Source organism: Hippoglossus hippoglossus, chromosome 16 (genome assembly GCF_009819705.1).
Source record: "Hippoglossus hippoglossus isolate fHipHip1 chromosome 16, fHipHip1.pri, whole genome shotgun sequence".
NCBI classification, from domain to species: Eukaryota; Metazoa; Chordata; class Actinopteri; order Pleuronectiformes; family Pleuronectidae; genus Hippoglossus; species Hippoglossus hippoglossus.
The window spans coordinates 8,493,850-8,513,826 of NC_047166.1; the positions used below are offsets into that span (position 1 = coordinate 8,493,850).

At 44.9% G+C, this 19,977-nt stretch overlaps 1 protein-coding gene across 4 annotated transcripts in view; it reads right to left on the reverse strand.

Moving 5' to 3' along the window:
- Positions 1-119: 119 nt before the first annotated feature.
- The window catches only part of cicb (capicua transcriptional repressor b), a 35,007-nt gene continuing 15,149 nt past the window's right edge, over positions 120-19,977 (reverse strand). Inside the window, exons 3-21 of one of the 4 annotated variants that reach the window (XM_034610991.1) lie at positions 12,255-12,404; positions 11,928-12,102; positions 11,258-11,369; positions 10,972-11,154; positions 10,743-10,875; positions 10,455-10,627; positions 9,950-10,088; positions 9,732-9,829; positions 8,644-9,637; positions 8,378-8,517; positions 8,070-8,230; positions 5,750-5,940; positions 4,514-4,978; positions 4,067-4,413; positions 3,819-3,976; positions 3,557-3,708; positions 2,921-3,055; positions 2,353-2,484; positions 120-2,247 (exon numbers count right to left, since the gene is read on the reverse strand). In XM_034610991.1, coding sequence (XP_034466882.1) covers positions 1,955-2,247; positions 2,353-2,484; positions 2,921-3,055; positions 3,557-3,708; positions 3,819-3,976; positions 4,067-4,413; positions 4,514-4,978; positions 5,750-5,940; positions 8,070-8,230; positions 8,378-8,517; positions 8,644-9,637; positions 9,732-9,829; positions 9,950-10,088; positions 10,455-10,627; positions 10,743-10,875; positions 10,972-11,154; positions 11,258-11,369; positions 11,928-12,102; positions 12,255-12,404 — 4,331 coding nt within the window. In that variant the 3' untranslated portion in view covers positions 120-1,954. Of the gene's footprint in view, positions 2,248-2,352; positions 2,530-2,920; positions 3,056-3,556; positions 3,718-3,818; positions 3,977-4,066; positions 4,414-4,513; positions 4,979-5,749; positions 5,941-8,069; positions 8,231-8,377; positions 8,518-8,643; positions 9,638-9,731; positions 9,830-9,949; positions 10,089-10,454; positions 10,628-10,742; positions 10,876-10,971; positions 11,155-11,257; positions 11,370-11,927; positions 12,103-12,254; positions 12,405-19,977 lie in introns of all 4 variants that reach the window. The other 3 variants (XM_034610989.1, XM_034610988.1, XM_034610990.1) reach the window with 3 other exon arrangements.

Below are 19,977 nucleotides of genomic sequence, written 5' to 3' on the forward strand. Positions count from 1 at the left end.
ACGATGTGAAGCTTGTTTTCATGAGGTAGATAAATACCTTCAGGAACAGGACAAAAATACAACACTCTTGAACCACTCCCCTCTTTTTATGTCTGCTTAAGGAAAACCCATTTCTCACATTTCCAGCAATAAAATCACTTTAATCGAACACCTATTTTTATTTGCATACTGAAAGATACAGATACAAACCTTAAATTATTCATATAAATTCCTCTCCTGCATACTGGAACAGCAAAACAAGGAGTATAACACAAAAACATTAATAGTCATATTTATTATTGTTTTTTCCATGTCATGTGTTTTTACCGTCTGTAATAGGTGTCTTAAAAGTCAACGTATGTTCCTTATCAATAATATAACGAGTCTACTGACTCTACAGTAATTATTTACAGCACAACCAAGTCTTGCACCGACACAACCAGTATAAGGTCCTACCAGTTCTCTTTTTGATTCGTTACCCTCCTCTCACTTACTGCAGTTCATTCTCTCCACCTGTCTATGAAGGAGGTCTGGAGAGAGAAATAAAGTGACAAAGGGAAGGAAAGAGGTGGAGGAAGGGTGTGTACAAATGTTGAGGCTATAGAGCGTGGGACAGAGAGGCATACAAGGCTGTCTAAAACATACGGCTTATTACTGTTGAACAAATTTAAAGGTCTGCGTCGAGTTGGTCTTCCTCTTTGAAATGAACCATAAAAAATAACTGCACCACAGGTCCTTGCTGAGGCGAGAGGCCGGTCAAGGGAAGACTACAACGGAGGATAAGCATCCTTCACCTGTTTCCAGAAGTATTAAAAGAAAACTAGTACAAGAAATCAACAACCGGCAGAAATGAAGGAAATGTCTGCCAGCAATGTGAATAGAACCAAGGAGCAGGATCCACTATAATGATAGGAGGAATAACAATAACCATAAGAATAGTACGACAACAAACTGAATATGACCATGTTAAATACAAATCATTAAAAAAATTCATAAAACTGCTTGGCAATAGAGGGTTAAGGCTGTAGCAGCCGGACCTCTACAACAAAGAGCCAAGATGTGCCCGTTGATTCTAACCCACCTCCTTCCTTCATGGTTCACAAATGAGAGGCACAGGAATGCTCGCTTCCTTCTCCCTAGCATGTGCTCTGGGGTCGGTCGAGAGAAGGGAGGACTTGGCCAGACAGGTACTTGCAGGAATGATGGCACTGCCAGAAGTCCACTTAACGTTTGAGTCCATGTATCAGTCTGTCCTGTGTAGACCTCCCCTGAAGGTCCACGTGTGAACAGGAAAATGGGGGGAAAAGATCTTTCCAGGTCCGTAGCAACGAGTGCTCTTTGTCAAATCAAATGGTTTCAAGCTGTTGGAGGCCCAGCCCCCGAAAGTCAGCAGAAACAAGACACAGGCTTACAACTGTTAAGTCTACATACAGGTTGAACAGATACGTTACTGCTTCTACTCCCCTGACCCTATTAAAACAAATAACAAAACATAAAATGTCCTATTTTTATTTTTTTTTAACGGCTGACTTTCCACCACCTCTGAAAGGGCTAAGCAGATCTCCGTCCAAAACAAGAACCCTTTCTTCCTTCGAGGCAAATGAGCGCAGCTGTACACAATGGTCCTTCGTTCACTGGCATCAATGGGAGCTTCCTCCAAGGTGGTTAATACAGAGTGCTAATTCAAGTGTGGGATGTAAGAGTTTGCCGGGTGTGTGTGTAAGTTTTTGTGCCACTAGGTTTTTCACTTGTCCTTTTTTTGGTACAAGGGTCACACATAAAAAAAAAAACTCCCAATGTTGCATAAAACATCTCTCACTCAAAAGATCATCTGAAGAGAATACAAAGGAAAAAAATGATCTCATCAGAGTAGAGCAAAACGTGGATTTGAAAAAAAAGTTGTGATAGCGCGTAGGGGTGGAAATGTGTGACAGCAACAGTCACTGATTGGTCAATCTCAATGAGTCAACTTCCCTCATCTACAAGAGTCCTGCGAGTCACGAGGATCCTCTGGGCTCGCCTCTGTCCCTTGCTCCCCTTCTTCGTCCTGCAGGTCGCCTCCTCCTCCTCTCGCAGAGCCTTCTCCTGACTGAGAGCCGGAGGGTCCAGGGAGGGAGCCGGCGGAGTCAGGGAAGCCTAAGACAGAGGCGTCGGAGGGGGTAGCCGTCTGCATGATCTTCTGCCGGACCTCCCTGATCTTCAGCTGTAGACAAACCTTGGTGGGAAAGATGTCCGAGTATCTTGTCTGGAAGGCTGCAGTGGCCTGAGCTGGAAGCAAAACAACAAAATGAATTAAAAAAAACTTGTGTCTGCAAGTGGAAGCTCACTCTGATCAATTGTGTTAACAGTACAGAGTGTGTGTTTTTGTTTTACCTGAGGGGAAGAAGCCCTGCTCCTGGAACAGCTGCATGACCAGCGCTCTCCTCTGGTCCAGCGTTCGACGCAGAGACGAGTACGGCACTTTGTCAAACTCCAGTTCTGTCAGGATGTCTTCTCCATCTGTGGCTGGGAGTGGGGACAAATAGGTGGAGTGGTTGAGACTCCGGGAATCTGGTTACAATGATGAACACGTTTGTTTATGTCTCTTCACAACAAATATCAGGCATATTTAATACAGTCCAACAGAAACAAATTCAGTTGAGAGCAAAATACTTTGCTACACTAGGGACTCCAATTTCACGCTCACATTTTTTAGTAAAAAAACAATATTAATGTAATTATTATATCATTATTTTTACTCATTGAAATAATCACTTTTGAAATCGAATGTAGGTCAAAGTAATTAAGAGAATCAATAAACCATCTTCAAGACACAAATGATTACAATTCAAACAACCCAGATCCCTTATTCTACATTACTATGACAAATCCTGCCCAGAACAAACATTTTAGAGAAACCAGAGTCTGAGTGTTAAACTCTTGTTTTTCTTTGGTGTGTTACCTGCTCTGTCAAAGGTGAAGATGTCTCCCTCACACTTGGCCGCACTTTTAGGAGTGTTGGGCTCGGAGCTGCAGCTGGAGCGCCGCCGGCTCTTTCTCTTAGGAGAGACTTGATCGTCAGTGGCTGAGTCCAAATCTAGGAGAACAAGCAGGAAGCAATCTTTAAAAAAAACACTACACACAATGTGCAGCCTTCATCAAAGAGGGAACTAGAAATTCAACATTCAGAAAGTAGTTTTACTGATGAATTACACTAATATCACACATACAAAGAAACAGTAATTATCAGCAGAATTTAAATCTCCCCGTTTTTCAGGATCCATATCATATCAGATTATCATATTATCTAAAAATCAATAAGCACTGGAGAGACAGTTCTACCTCTGCATTTATAAACACAGTGAAGATCTGCTTTTCTATACACTTACTCAATCATGACGAGTAACTGCAATGACCCAAAAGATCAGGGCTGCAACAGTTTTTTCATTATGAATTAATCTGCCTATTATTGTCTTGGTTGTTAGATTCATCTTTTAGTTTATGAAACATCAGAAAACACAGAAAATCTTCAAAAATAACTTATATAATATAGAAGTTTAAAGAAGTCATTCACACTATCATAAAATGCTCTTGAAACCTGTAGAGTTCTTTCTCTTGCGGCGGTAGCTGCCCAGAATGGCGCGGGGTGACGTGGCCAGACTCTGCAGGGTGGGTGAAGGCAGAACCTCCTCGGGGCGAAACTCTGGCAGCTCGGCAAAGCGCTCCTCAAAATACACCTCTGACAGCACCCTGCCACACCAACAAAGACACACACACACACAAAACAAACAGTATATATACACTCTCCAACAATCATTTCTGCGACAATACGTAAAAGATCCTCGAAGGTGTTAACTCACTTGTCCACAGAGTCAAAGGTCTTCTTCAGAGGAGGTGGACGGGCTTTGACCTTTTTGGGTGCGGGGCCTTCTTTTTCAGTCTGTGGGGGCGGTAGTACAGGTTCAGTGGCGGTTGGAGGAGGGAGAGGAGAGGAGGGGTGGGTCTCCTTCCATCCAGTCTGCATAGAAAGAAATATTTCATAGAAAAGTCACATAGATGTAACGTGATTGTGTTTGAGTTGAAAGTCAGTGTGTGATGCTCCTCTCACCTCTTTGGCGGTTGTGCTTTCCCTGGTCCGTGAGTCAGACGGGTCCGCTGCACTGGAGCCGTCCAGGCCTCTGTCAGAGGACGGTGGCTCTTCGGCAGGATGTGTTGATTGAGGACCCGTCTGCCCCACCGGCTCGAGATCAAATGAGAAGTGACAGTTGGCTGCATCTTCCCGCTCCCTCTCCCTCTCTTTTTCCCGCTCTCGCTCCCTGTCCTTCTCTCGTTCTCTCTCTTTTCCTCTCCCTCCTCCTTCATAGCTGCCCACAGGAATGTTTGCCACGGTTGCCTTCACTTTCTGAGGGGCCCTGACTGGAAGCTGGGTTAGTTTGGATGTACCTGGAATGCTGCCTGCAAAGCAGAAAGAAATAATAAATAAATAAAATAAATTCACTACAAATTACAACCATGCCAGAATTAGAATTGGATAAAAATATATATGCAGCTGTACCAGGTATTTGGATTTGAAGTGAAGGACTGCAGGGCCTTATGGACACAGCTGAGCCACTGGGAGGTGCCACTGAGCTGCTATGGCTGGAGGTCTGCATCTGCCTCTCGAGCTGTCTGTCTGCATGTGTCAGCAGCTCAGCCTGTCTCTCAGCCTGCCGGTCAGCTTGTCGCTCTGCGGGTCTGTCTGGAGGCAGGTGCCGGTCTGCCTGTCTGTCTGGATGCGGATGTGTAATTGTGACGGGGGAGGCTATGTGCTTGGGCAGGATGTGAGGGGAAGCGCTGGAAGGGCTGGAGACAGAGTAGACCACACTGGGGGGCATTGCTGTCATGGAGACCACCCCCATTGCCATGGTGACACTAGGTGACTGAGGGTAGATGGCGGTCACTATCTGCCCCCCGGAGCCGGAACCAGGGGCTGACAAGGGGGGCTGTTGAGACTGAGTTGTGGCGATGAGTGGTGGCTGACCTGGATCAAGGAGACAAGAGGCCCAATATTATTTTCTTTTCTTTAACACTTACAGTGATAAGACACAAATAAATATCTTCTCCATTAGTAATTAACATAACAAATCTGTTCCTGTGATTGAGGTTTTAACAAGGTGTCAGGTGTGTGACTAGTCTTTCTGTCACAGTGTTGGGTCTATTAAAAATTACTTGTTAATAAATTAGCATGTAGTTAGATCAACCCCTCTATTTTATTTATTGCTGAATCAATATTTTTGCCACTTTCATTTTTAGTAATAGTAGTAATTGTAGTAGTAACACATTTTTTATTGTTCTCCATTTTAACTATAATGTTTAACGTGTTATTTATCCTTATTCTACTTCATTTATTTACAATTTACTTAACTATTACAAGTTTACTTATGTCATATATTTGTTGTGTATCTGCCTATTATCTTGAAGCACATCAAGTCTATAGTTGTCTATATAAATAAACTTGACTTGACTATAAACACTATATAACTGGTATCCCCTATATAAGTAAAAATCTGGATGTTGGTGCTGTATTAAATATTATGCGATCATATACACTGAGATTTTAATGAGCCTTGTATTTACATTGGTATCAAAATAACTATCTTCAACATTTGACAGGAGGCCAAATATATCTTTGTTGGAGAGCCAGATTTTTCCCAAAGGCCTTTCATTAAGCACATTTTATACAATACCTTCAAAGCAAACACTTCACATATAAAGAACAGAAGCTGTGAAGTCATCATTCAGAGGCACTGACCTGCAATCAGTGGCTGAACCAATGTCTGTCCAGGTTGTGCAATGGCTGTAAACCCAGGTGTTGCTAAGGACGAGGGAACATATGCAGATCCAGGCACTGGCATAGCTTGCTGGGAGGGAGAGGAGCCTGTTGTTGTGGAGACCAGAGGAAGAGTGGATGGGACCCCTGGAGTGGACTGGACATAGGTGATCCTGAACCGGAGCAGGAGAGGTGATTAGAGGAGAGAGAAAAATGAAGGCAGCAAAGAGAGATGGAGGAGGGAGAAGATGACGTTTTTGTAATGAAAACTGTCGAGAGGTGTAGTAGCAGTGACAGAAGGTGTTGGAGTACAATAACGAGGCAGAATAGAGAGGACGGGAACAGAGACATGATTAGAAAGAAAGAGGAGGACAAAAAGAGAAGTGCTGCAGTGGGGTCAGTGGGTGAGTGTACAGCACAGCGAGCAGCTCCCAATGACTAGTGCTATAGGTTCTGTGTGTGTGTGTGTGTGTGTGTGTGTGTGTGTGTGTGTGTGTGTGTGTGTGTGTGTGTGTGTGTGTGTGTGTGTGTGTGTGTGTGTGTGTGTGTGAAGCTGAGAGGTAGTGTGGGGGTGGCAGTCAGAGGCAAACTTGGGCCACCAGCGCCATGACTAACACATCTAGAATAGAGCTGCACCGCTACAGCTGCACCCCTGCTGGAGTTTTTGTTTCTCACATTGTCTGCTCGCTATGCTTTAAGAAGTCCGGACCACCGCCGCGACAACTTCCTGCTGTTTGGATTCATTAATGCCAACTAAACTCAGTCAAGTACCAGAATGTGGCTGAACTTAATCCATGAACCACAAGGAACAGACAACTGAGAGGGACTCCTGTTGAACAGCAATTAGCAAAAAGCTTCTATTATCTGTTTAAATTGACCTTTTTATTCCATTTAGAACCTCAGTAAAAATGAAGTGACCCAGTTGAAAAAGATTTGAAATGAGTGCTTTCTATTTTTGGACACACTTCATTAAAGATTGTTTCAAGGGAATTGTCAATATTTACTAGTTCTTTGGATAATCTAAACCATTCTGTTCTCTTATCTTATGACTGCACCTTACAAGTCAAGTTGCAGTTAACATCCACGTCTGTCCAGACTCATATGTAACAAAGGCTTGAAGGAATTTAACAAAAAAGGTAGTTCGAGTATTTAGTCATAATAAATGGATAAATTCTTCACTTATGGCCACTTAGACTCAAAGTTGACAGATTCCTAACAACACATTTATATGTGAATCTTTTGGCCAAATTTGAAGACTTTCACTCAAAGCAATCTTGATATATCACATTAAATAGTCCCCAAAAATATTGTGTGAAATCACAAGCAACCTTGACCTGAGACCCCAAGAATGAAATGACAGACAGATGCATGGACAACGTGAAAACACAATAAAAATTGAAGAGACATGAACTAACTATTTGGCTCAGTGCAGATCCAACTTTGCCCATGAGTTGAAATAATTTTTCTAACTGCAGAAGGGTTTATAGAACATGTACACAGGATAAGATAAACGCTGTAGCATAACCGTTATATTCTGAAGTGTTATGTACTTGTGTGTCTGTTAGTCAGGGCTGAGTCAACCTTTACTGGCACACTGTCATTTGTTAATAGCCCCGTTCAGACATTGGAGCTGTAAGAGTGTTTTGGGTTCATCTGTATTTTCATCTGTCTGCCTAAAGGAGATAGCTTTTAAACATCGGACTCCATTATAGGATGTAATATGTGGACTTAAACATAAGTGTAATAAAGAGAGCTCTTGTGTCCAGATGTTAATGGAACTTGAAAACCCCTTTTCCTGCTCTTCGTCAGAACATAGCAAAACTGGAAAACAGAGGTCAGTAAGTAAATTTAGCTATTGAGGAAGACGAGCCAAAATACACACTGACTCATTAAACTCATTTTACCATTGACAGTTTATCCTCACTGCTCCTCACACAAGAGTAACTTTTATCCATTTCATTAGTCAGGATTACACACATGTATAAGACAAACTTGAGGCATCAAAGCTGTTACAGGGAGGTTTGTAAAAAGGAAAACAGATCTAGCTTAAATTCTGGCTTTCAACAAATTCATCATACACAGCCAATTTTGACTACTTGATTGAAAACATACCCGTACTGTTTTGTTTATTATGGAGTACCAAAGTAGTGTGTTTGTCTGTTGCTGGCTATCATATTTTTTTTAATTAGCACCAGATATGATAAGTGCAAAATGACAATTCCATAGTGGTGGTGTCGTAGGATAAAGAGCTAAAGGATCCATATTAATTCTCTCAGTGGAGTTTTTCTCACGTGTTTCCTACCTGGTGGATGCTGGTGGCAGGAGTACAGTCTGGGAGGGGGCTGATCCTGGAACCATCACAGCAGCTGTGCCCATTGCTACAGGGAAGGGGCTGGCAGAGTGCACTGCCCCCCCCTGTTGGAGCTGGGACTGGACTACTGGCATTGGTGCAATCTGAATGATCTGCAGAGGCATCGAGAGAGAAAGCCATGAAGGAAGGACAAATACAAAAGTGTGAATAGGCAGTGTCAGTGATGAGCAATAATTTGAACAAAATGGACACAATTCTAAAGTACTCATGCCAGTGTTTCCAGTAAAGTGCTCACTGACCTTGCTTCCGGTCTGAGCGCCGTTCTGGACAGGAAGAGGCGGAGCCACAATGGGATACTGCTGGGCAGGGGCTGGTGCAGTCCGTACTGTTGCCATGGGAACAAGCATTTTACCCTGGAGCCCCGGAGACTGTGTTTGCACTGAGGCAAGTACAGAGAGAGAGAAAGGGGATGAGCATTTTATCAGGAGTCACCACAATAACCTATGTAATTGATTACCAATGTGTGCCTGAGGCATCGTCATGAGTGATGATTTAAAGCTCTCACCTCGGGGTCCAGGGCTGACCACTCCCATTGCAGGGCTGGACGTATATCCTGTCAGTGAACCTGTACCCTGCTGCTTTCCATTGGCCAGGGACATGTGTGTGGGTGGAGCTGTGGGCAGGTTGAAGATACTGGTTGGCTGGCTGAGCTGCTGAGGTGGACTCTTGGGGTTGGTGTTGGCAGGTAGAGTGGGCAGGATGTACTGAACTTGTGTGATGGCTTTACCCCCAGGGGGCGCCAGGGAGGAAGCAGGAAGGAACTGGGGCTGAAGCATGGGCACAGACAGGGGCCCATTGGTTTGGCTATGCAGAGCTGAAATAGTGGAGGTATGGGCCTGATGATGCAGGGAATGCGGGTGGGGGGAGGGGGTGATGAGCTGGACAGTGGGTTGAGCAGACAAAGCCCCTCCTAACACCAAATTAGTCACTACACCACCTGGGCCTATGCCTCCACCTACAGGATTAGGTGATGAAGAAGAGTAGTACCCACCCCCTGGTCCTGAACCAATCAGAAGGTGCGGCTGCTGATGGGGAGTCAGGGACCTCCTCTCCACCAGATGAGGGCTGGATGAAGAGCCTCCATCTCTGGGTTTACTGGCGATGGGGAGAGGTGTGCTGATAACAGGACGCATTACATTGGTCACCACCGTAGACGCCACCCTCACAGCGCCAATGCCCAGTAGTGGGTTCCCACCCAGTGAACCAACTGACGACAGATGCCCTCCAGCCGGAGAAGTGGAAATGACTGACTGGCCAGAAGAGAGGGACAGAGAGGAGGCTTGTATTCCTCTTCCTCCTCCCTCTCCCCCATATGTGTCTTTACCCTCTCCTTCTCCTCTTTCCTTCCTCCTGTGATCTGAAAACCCACCCCCACCTGATCGCCCCTCATCATAACGCCTGCTGGTGGGGTAAGAGGACAGTGAGACACTCCTGACATGAGGTGTGTGGTGTGAGGAGGAGGATGACGCAGTGGAGCAGATGACTGGGGCAAAAACTCTCTGAGAAGAAAGGCAGATGGACAGAAAAATATTTAGAGCAAAGAAAGATACCATAGAAGGCAACAACTTTTAAATGACAAATTAATAATGTTACCTTTCGATCGCTTTCGTCTGCAGAACCATTATCACTGTCGCTGTCAGTCACCCGCTCCTTACACTTGAGGTCTATGGAAGTGCTAGGATAGGGGTCCTCTGTGAAGAATAAAACATACACTAATGCTGCATTCATGCAATGTGTACATAGTGAGAAGAACAGGAACAAATATATCTCTAATAAAACAAATTATGAGTGGAGTAGGTCTGATTTCTCACCGATGACATCATCATCTCCCTCCTCCTCACAGATGACCATGCGCTCCTCGTCACTAGTCATGTCCTCACTGACCCCCCGCTGGGACTGCGGCAGGGGTGGGGCATGACCGGAAAACTGGCTGCCACCATCCCCACACATCTGAAATCATTAAATAAAAGACCTAATCAGATTCTTGATAACAGATTTAAGAGACTAGGATTTACTACTTGTTTGTATTTTCTTATTCATATGAAGCAAAGTTGTTTGTGTTTTCGATATTTTGATATAAAATATAAAATGTACTAATTTAATATTACTGTCACGGTTGCCACACTGTTAAAAAAATTGAAATCTTTGTAAAGAGCAAATCCATCTCGAAAAAAAAAAAACTGTATGCTATAACTGCAAGCTAAAAGGCTGTTTATCTCCAGCAGTGAAGACACTATTTTGTTGTTTGCAAAATGGCAGATTGCATGTTACACAATCAACTTTCTAGGTCCACATGCTGATCTAATGTCTTCTTACCTGTGCCAGTTCTGCCAGAGCCTGTGTGTTACCCCTGTCATTCCGCTCCAGGCTGTGCATGGCACTTTGAGAGAAGGCTCGGGGTCGGGTTAGTTGGCCCACATGACCTTCTCCTGTACTCCTCTCAGCAACCAGACTTGGACCAACTCCCTTCAGCTCCACAGAATGGGGCTCTATTAGGAGGTGAGAGGAGGACTGTTAAAGGGCTGGAGAAAATAACGTTATTGTAAAAGTATACTGTGTGTGTGTGTGTTGGTCTAATCATGAAAGGTCATTGAAACTACCAACCTGTGGACTCAGACATGCTCCTCTCTCTGATATCTTTGCCCCCTGGGACTCCCCTGCCTTCGGAGCTGGACTTCTTCCTGTCTTTGTTGCACCACTTCCAGTCTGGGTGCGCCTTAAAGTGGGCCTCTTTTACCTGGGGGAAGTAGAGGGCACAAGAAGGAGGGCGTAAGTGGAAGTAGAGGGCAAAATATAGGACATGAAATATTGGTTAATTCAGAAGCATTTGTACCTGGAAAGCCAAATCATGGTACTTCTGTTTCTCCTTGGGTCCTAGGGCATACCACCATTCCCCAAGAATCTTGCTGACTGTCCTGTTGTCCTGGTTTGGGTGCCGCTGGTGCACCAATGCTCGATGGCGCTTACTGAAAATCATGAATGCATTCATCGGTCGCCGGATGTGGTCCTTCTCCCTCTGAGAAAGTGAACAATAAAGACAGGCAGGCATTACATTACATATTTTACTCAAAGGAACATTGAGAATTTTGATGTTCTGGTAAAAGCAGTGGAAGAGCTACCTTTCCAGGGCTGCTCTTGTCTCCATCTTTGGGCAGCGCACTGAGGGACTGAGTGCGCCTCTTTACCGGTGATATAGCGAGAGGCGGTTCTGGTACAACTCCTGGAAGGAAGCTGAAAGGAGACAAGAAACCATCTGTGTTTATAACCTTCACTAGATATCAATACAAAACATGTAGCCTTCCACATAAAAACAGCTTTCTCTCTTTTACTCTTTAATATTAATAACTGAGCAGTTTTCTACTTCAAATCAGGTTTTACATACTGTCTATTGGATGTAGACATGGAGCACAAATAGTTCATCTCCCATGAGATACATCAGCAGATTCAGCAGATAGCTCATCCATTTCAATGGCTGACAGCCTGGCCACTTCCTTTCATATAGTGATAGAGCACAGAGATGGAATGCTTTTGTTCCCATCTGCTTTGTTCTGGCACTGAGCTCTTCTGCCCAAATTAGTGCGAGGATAGAGAAAATATCACACTCCCCAACTGTATGTGTGGGTACACAATGCCACACAGAAAATTATTATGATGGCTGCTTTGGACAAATACATAACTGCTCTTATATACTGAAAACACATGAGGGTGCATGTGCAGTGTCTGTATATGTTCATGTAACCTCATAGCTTTTCAAACAAAAACACTATATTAAAAAAAAACTGCACTAACAGATCATCAACATCACTCTCTGTCTCGCTGTCAGGCCTCTCCCTCTCTGCCTCTCCTTTCTCCTTCTCTGGAGGCGGCTCATCAGAGGAGGGGGGAGGTCGGGGCGGGGGACCTCTTTCGACAGTGGGAGGTGCCTCTGCAGGCTCCTGTGACAGCGCTGCCACCCCCTGACATTCTGAGGAAAAACAACAAAGAGAGGCATACTTGTTTATGGGGAAAGTAAGCGATATTTGTTACCCAAAACAGTATTAAATCTCCCAAAATATTACATAAAACTGATGGTGGGACATGTTCTACTGTCAGTAGGTCAGCAAAGATATTCAGTACCTGACTTCAGACTGGCTGCTTGGGGGTGGTTAACTGGATGCTGGCCCTCCCCTGGCAGAGAAGGAGCATCTGATTGGGTTGGTGCCAGGAAAGGGACCAATGAATGCCAGGGGAAGACTGGAACTGACCGGGGCTCTACATTGGTCCACACTGCAGAGGAAAACAGTATTATTTGTTATTAACAACCAGCACCATCTGAGGTCTATAACTTCCTGATCCCTGCTCAGATATCACATTCAAGAGAGTCTATTTCCTTATTTAGGGAATCAGGACCCTCAATGCATCACTCCCACATAAACTATTATTTACTCAAATCACAAGCTCTCATCATTTTAAAAACAAGTCTTATCAAGCATTCTTTTATTATCTCAAATTGATGGAAGCACAAATAAACAAATGAAAACGAAGACATAGCCTAGAGCCAGGCAGTGTGGAGTATACACAACTCACCAGGGACTATTTAACGTTGTATATACAAAGTAAATATTATTAATCACCAGGCAGAAAAGATCCATATCAGTTTTTGAGATCTATTGATCACTTCAGTACTACCACAGTAGGACACCTCCACCGACTTCAGTGGTTAAATAATCCAACAGCAGCAAATGTACCAAAGGACTCTTTGTTCTCAAAACACACTGGACAGAGACCAGAAGATGTTACATTTTGAAACCTCTTAAATGAATGAGAGGTCTGTTTAGGTGATATAATCTTTATTTCCATTATTGAAAACTTTCCAGCAATGGTATTGATCCCCTTTAGGTCCCCAAAAGCATTAAGTTGCTTCAACACTGAGGGATTGTTTTGTGATACGAGTAAACAATAATAACACACGTGTACAGTTTTGACAAAAAGGACAGTGTAGGTAAGTGACATGGACTAACCAAACATGCTTAATCCTTGGCGGAGATACTGAGGATTCTCTGATGAGAACATGGTGCAATGAAATCCTTGATGTTTCTCCAAAAAAAGATGCAGTGATATGTCCTTTTAAAAAAATCTGTCCTCTACAACACACAGGGATCCAGGTAAGGCAACATGATTAATCCAAAAACCTCGAGCTGATATAAACTCACAGATGACGACAAGTGCTCAGTGGTGTCTGTATCCGTCTCATCCCTACAGGTTGCAGTCATCATTCACGATTATTACTGCATCACCCCGATGCACCATGAGGGTTTTAACATGTGGCATAAAGAGGCGTCCTTTCTTTATTCCAACGCGAATAAAAAATGAAATGTGTGTCAGGCAGACTCCGTATCGCAGAATGCCGCAATCTTACATCGCACTCGTTACAAAACACAAGACACCGGACACAATGTACAACAAACGATCCCAATAACACAGGAATCTCAAGCTAAATTTGTAATAACGAAACAGTGTTTAGACGACGCACTGACAAGACGATTATTATCGAAGGCAACGATCCTCCTCCCTTTGGTCTAATTACCCCCGATGCCCTCTCTCCCTGTTTGTTTACATTAGTACAGCAGCTTGGCAATGAGGGGGTTAACAGGGCCTCGAGCCCATCCACGGCCTGGATTAACACACGCGACCGGTAACTGCGCAGTGCTCCTGGGCCATGTCAAACCTTGGTCTGTGGTGAAAGGAGAGCTACAGGCAGGTGGGCTGAGCGGGTATCGAGGAGCTCATGAAGCATCGGAGTCGAACAGCTGAAGGGCAGCGGCAGGAGGGCACAGTATCGATCAGGCTGGACCGCACTGCAACAAGCAAAATTGGGGCGATCACAGCCAAAGTGCTGCATCTAACTTGGTGGCGTGGCGGGGGGGGGGAGTGGGTGGGGGGGTCTGGTTATTACATTAGAGTGCACACTGTGTGGTTATGAAACACAAGCTGAATCATATAATAAAGCACATTGGGTGTGATTTAACCGTCTCTTGCAACAACCGGAGCCTCAAGTGCACCGCTCCAAATTGGACCAACCTCTCGGGAACGCCCCTGGTCGTGCAGCACTCGCACACACACACAGGCAAAAGAAACGCAATTGTTCTCATGTCTCAACTACAAAAGCGTATTCACACGCACTGGCTGCCAAAATATTCCCACCAGGACTGTTTGACAAGTGCATTTCACCAAATGCTAACTTGTTTTCCCCCCTTTTCTTAACGCGGGATTTGAACCATGCACCTGCCAAGACGCAGAATCAACAATTAAAGGAGATCGATCAACTTAGGTTTGTCCCTGTTTACTACGCATAAGCAGATGTGGTTGACTGTAAATCTGGTGCATTCATCCATCACCCAGTGCTTATACACCAGGCTGCTTACCAAGGGAGCAAACACACACACACACGCGCTATCGTCCCTCCTACTAGCTTAAAGGGTTTTAGCTCATCCCAGTACAAAATAACATAAAACCACCAGCTCCCTTTTCCTACCTGGCCGATCTGACCACCAACCTGACGCTTAGCTAGCGACTGAGACGAGACTACAGCGCGGCGGCGAGGAACGCGAGCACGGTGAGGAGGACTCTTAGCTCCGGTCGGCGATAGAGGAGAAAATGGGGATAGATCGCAGTTCTCTGTTCTCCTCCTCCTCGGTCAAGCTCGTGAGGAAGCGGACTGGGTGAAGAAGATGCCCGAACACAGCACCCGACGCGGGGGTAGTGGGGTTAAAGAAGCCGTCGGTGAGGTCCGTCCGTCCGCAGCAGCGGGTTAGCTAGCCGCAACTTGGTGCGGACTACATCGGCGCGCTCACAGCGTCCAGCCGCGGTGTCGCACCCGGAGTTATGCGCGTTGTTCGGCTCCACAAAACTCCTCGCACCGCATCTCCACAACTCCCGCTACCGAGTGTACTCCGGTGTTTTGGCCCGGTGGTCCCTCGCTGAGCCTCGGCCCTTTTCTTTCTCTTTCCCTCCCTCTTCCTCTTGTTGTAAACTGGGCTGCTTGCTGCCGCCCCCCACCCCCCTTCCCCCTCTACTCTTCGCCCCCCCTCCTCCTCCTCCTCGTCCTGTCAACCTCGCCCAGCCTCGTCCCGCCCTCCCTCCGCGCCTGCCGCTCGGCGATTGGCCAGCGAGGCCTCCCGTCACGAGCCCGCCGCGGACGCTCATTGGTCGGCGTGTGCGCTGGAATGCCAGTCATATGCAAATCTGTATGGGGGCGGGGGTGGCGCGAGCAGCTCCTCCTGTCAACACAAAAACTGAAGTTATCTCAAAAACGAACAGCTGATCGATACAAACCACACGTGACTTCACTGCGAATACACGAAAAACACAAGTTGGCCTTAAAGTACTACCTCAAAAGTGTGTATTTTTTGTGTTTCTTCAACTTAATCCCACCCCGGTTTTATGCCATAGGTGCAGGGCTCGTAGTAAACCGTGAATGACACATTAAAAGGACCAATGGAAAGCGGACACTCAGATGTAGGCCAACCAATGGCTTAACAGAAGTCAGATAAAATCCCTCCCCCTTACAAATGCTCAACATTCAATACCCGCAGAGACCATCCGATGCAGAGTGGCACTAGTGAGCTACCTGCAGATTCCCTGCCACGCTGCTTTTGGTCTCTGTGCAGTCTGGATGTTGATGAGGCCCTGAGGTCAAGATGACAGCGCACATCCACACCCATTACACCCATAGGAGTCTGCACGGTCATCCTGTCTGCTACGTGAGTGTTTTCACAAAGTTGTTCCAAGCAAGAGCAAACACTAGCTGGATTATATATCAGCAGTATTTCCACTTCTGAGAAGGATTAGAAACCTTTTTACCGGTAATGCGATATATCTTTGCGTTTAGGGAGCGCTGCTGACAGTAGGGAGGCAAAGTGATGTCATTTTACCACCACAAAAAGCCCATTCAAATCCACAACTCTTTTTTTTCCCATCTCTCCATCATGCAAATGCCTCCTTCAGAAAGAAGTTAAAATGTTTTGATGCAACACTGGTGTGGGGAGCAGAGCGAGAGAGCGAGAGAGCGAGAGAGAGAGAGAGAGAGAGAGAGAGAGACGCAGAACAGAAGAGAAGTCAACAACAGGAGAGTAGGGGTAGTCAGAAAAGAGAGGGAAAATGGGTGGAACAGGCAAAGAGTGGAGAGAAGGGTAAAAATAGACTGAGAGTCATTTTCAGCAGGAGAGGCCAGCGAGCAGGGAGGGAGGGATGTATGGAGGAGGGTAGTTAGGTGGGTGGGTGGGTGGGTGGAGAGAAAACAACTTATGAAAACAGAGCTTCTCTTAAAGGGAGGAAGGGTGTGGGGGGCCAGAGATGGGGGGGGACAGAGGCAGAGACAAAGGGAAAACATATAAAGATACTTATGTTGGGTAAGTATAACACAACTAAGACTCAAAGAGAGAGGACTGGCACATGTGATGTGGTTTCTCCTCATGCTGTAAGAGTCAAGAAGACATTCTCACCCAAAGTCATGAGACAAACACAAAACTGTCTGACTTAATTACTACTACAAGCCAGTAGTAACAAAAAGTTAACCCCTTCAGTCGGAGATTACAAACCTTAAAAGAACACATACACATTTGAATTGGGATCAGTGCAATCATACACCCACATTACAAGTGAGTTAACAAAGAAATGATCTGACATCTCAAACAAAAAGATTTCTTTGCTATGTGCCTGAGCTCCACCTCAATACGCAACCTAACTCTCACGTGCCCTTTCTCTATCTCAGCTGGCTGGCATCAGTGAAGCAACTTGCGTCATGTGAAAATATGGTGTGACTGTTTGTTCCTGTTTTTAAAGCCAGAGGGTTTTTAGGAAAGGGTTAAACTCTTAGGCATAAGTGACAAGGAGAAAGAGAGAGAGTAGGAGATTAAGGCAACTGCACTGAGCTCTCAACAAGTCAATCCAGCAAACCCAGTGTGTCGAGGGGAGGGAGTTGGACAACTTGGCAGAGAGGAAAAGAGGTTGAAAGAGGGCAGGGGTGGAGATGACGGATGACTGCGGCTGCTCAGTGGTTTCAACCACAGATAAACATTACAAGCCCTCAGTAATGAACTACTTCTGACCTATTATTCAGAGCAGATTAATAAGCTTTCCCTTTAGCTGTTTGAATACGCCTAAATTCTTGATTGACTTGCAAGCAATATACCCGTTTGTGTAAAATTATTATTGTCAGTTCAGTATGGTGGTCACGAAGTGCAAACCACAAAACACAACAACAATGCACCGGAAAAAAGGTAAGTTCCCACTATTGTCAAAGCTCGTCGCTGATTGGATTGACGCACTGTCCACATGTTTTAAGATGTTGTTGTGCTGGCTTTTTTGTCATGGTGCAGAGAAGGCGAGGTAGACACAAGATGATGGTGGGAAACCACAGATTTTTTTGCGCTTAGTCAGATAAAATAGAGATAAGTGGTGAAAACTGGCAAGAGTAAGAGAAAAGGTTTGGAAAAAAACAGTAGAAGAGAAATCCCTCCCCTAGCTGAGCTTAACTATCTCTCCCTGCTGCCTTGCTGGCAGTGCAGTATCTGTGTAGGTGTTCAGCAGCTTTCATTGGCTGTCTCCTCTTACAGGTTTCATGCTTTTAATGTGCGTATGAATGCACGTCTCTACCTCCCAATTAAATCTGTCAAACGCCATGTGACCTCACTCAAGAAACTTTTTCTTCTCCTCCCCCTCTGTTACCTATGCCTGCACAATGCAGAGCGGAGCACCGCCTTCACTCACTCTCACATGCGATCTCTCTCATCCCCCAATTCATCTTCCACCCCTGTGCTCCGTGTCTCTCCCTCCCACAACCCACCATTTGCTCCGTCCAATTATAACTCGATCCACAGTTCCTTTGCAGTTACCATAGCAACAGCTGTGTTGGGCACAGGTCCCCGTGTCGCTCGTGGTCACCAGGCTGCCACTGACCATCACTATCTATAAGCTTAACCAATCATTTTTACACAGCTTGAAACCCAGAGGAAGCACTTTGTGGGATCCAAAGAGGAGATTTTTAAGACTCTGGACCTGCCTTTGGCCTTGTTATGCTTTAATTTTAAGTTAAATGAAACTGGTACCTTTTATTTATCGTTCAATGTTGCAATAAGACATTGTGATCACTGAGTACGAAGAGGAATTAAACAGTAATTAATGGGTATCAGTCATCTCCATGATGCAATACACACTTTACAATCTGCGGGTTCATGAGCAGATTTAACTCTCTCTTCCCAACAGTGAATAATTACCATCCAGCAGAATACATCAAACACAAACTTGAGAGATTAGTGTTTGAAGATCCAGATCCCTCCACCCACTGTGGAGGAACTTGTAATGTATATGTTTGGCCATCTGGGGGCACTACTACTCTGCAGATAAATGGCTGAGAAACAGGCAGCTCCAGTAAACCAGTGCAAAGACTAAGGGAGTAGAGATGAAGAGAAAGTAAAAGAGGAGAGTGGGATGAAGGAGAGAAAAATAAATTCCTAGGCAAGATTCACTCCAAACTTTGGGATGTGAGGAACACGTGACAACTGTGATCTTCAGAACAATGAATGTGTGTTCGACGGAGGCTCAGAAGAAGCTGAATCTTGTTCTAACTTCACATGCATGCAGTCAAAGTCTTGGAGCCTCCTAAGGACTAAGGAGTCCCTCTGCACCAGTGCATTTTGAGAATCTCCCTAACGTACGCTCTGCCCAATAGGAAACAGGATTATTGTTGCACATGACTTTTGTGGTAAGTCTTGAGGGCTTCACGTGTGCTTCGGTGCCAGTCTAGATGGCTGCGTGATCCAGATGTGGTTGTTGCCATGGCCAGGGAGGATATGCAGCGCTTTAAGCATTACGTAAAGCAGGGGCGGGAGGGAGTGGGGATGTTATTCCCGGGTATCCGTATCCGGGTAGACCAGGATGAAGAGAGGAGGGGAAGCAAAGCCACTGCAATGCGATGGAGCGAAGGGTTAAAACAAATCTGTCATAATGTTTTTGAAAGAAAATTTCAAAAAGAAGATGGAGGCAGACGAGAAAGCGGGGAGCAAAAAACGTATTCAAGTGCGAAATAACAGTGCAAAAAAGTGTATTCACGTGTACTTAAGAGAGTGTGACATGTTTACTCAGTGTTGCAAAAACTGCATGTTTGTGTGGGTGAGCGACATAGACTAAATTTGCAACTTTGGTTTCAATCATTTCTAACTGGGCAGCATCAACATATACGAGATGTATTGAAACATATTCTGTGTCTTTAAATGTCGACTGAAGGTAAAAAAAATTGCATATTATTTTCAGATGATATAGGTGCAGGATTAGATGCTCTGTTCAAGGATTAATCTCGCTAATATCAATGTGCTCACAGGCATGATCCTGCAGAACAAAACAAGAGATGTTGAGCATGTATCACTATGTAGTCAAACAGAGAACGCATGAGTTTATACTGAAACCAGTCAAACAAATGAAGGAATCATTTAGGACTTTCACAACGACAAAGTCATCAAAGTCCTCTATGAAAAGGACACAGTACGCACTTTCCTCACTAACTTCAGAGTGATGACAATGAAGAGTGCTACACTCTTATCTCACTGTAAAAAGGAAAATATGTTCTAAAAAAATGCTTGTGATGGGAGTTGTATTTTTCAAAATGGTCTTAAATATGAGTGTGTCACTGATATTTGACCTGGAGGAAATCCTCCGATTATAAAGTAACGCTGAGTGAAACACCCAGGATGGAGTAAGAAAGAGCTACCAGTGGTGTGTCGGGGTGAAAACACATATGAACATGCGGAAGTTTGTACACACTCACATACACCTACACGTACACAAGCATGCAAGCACAGAT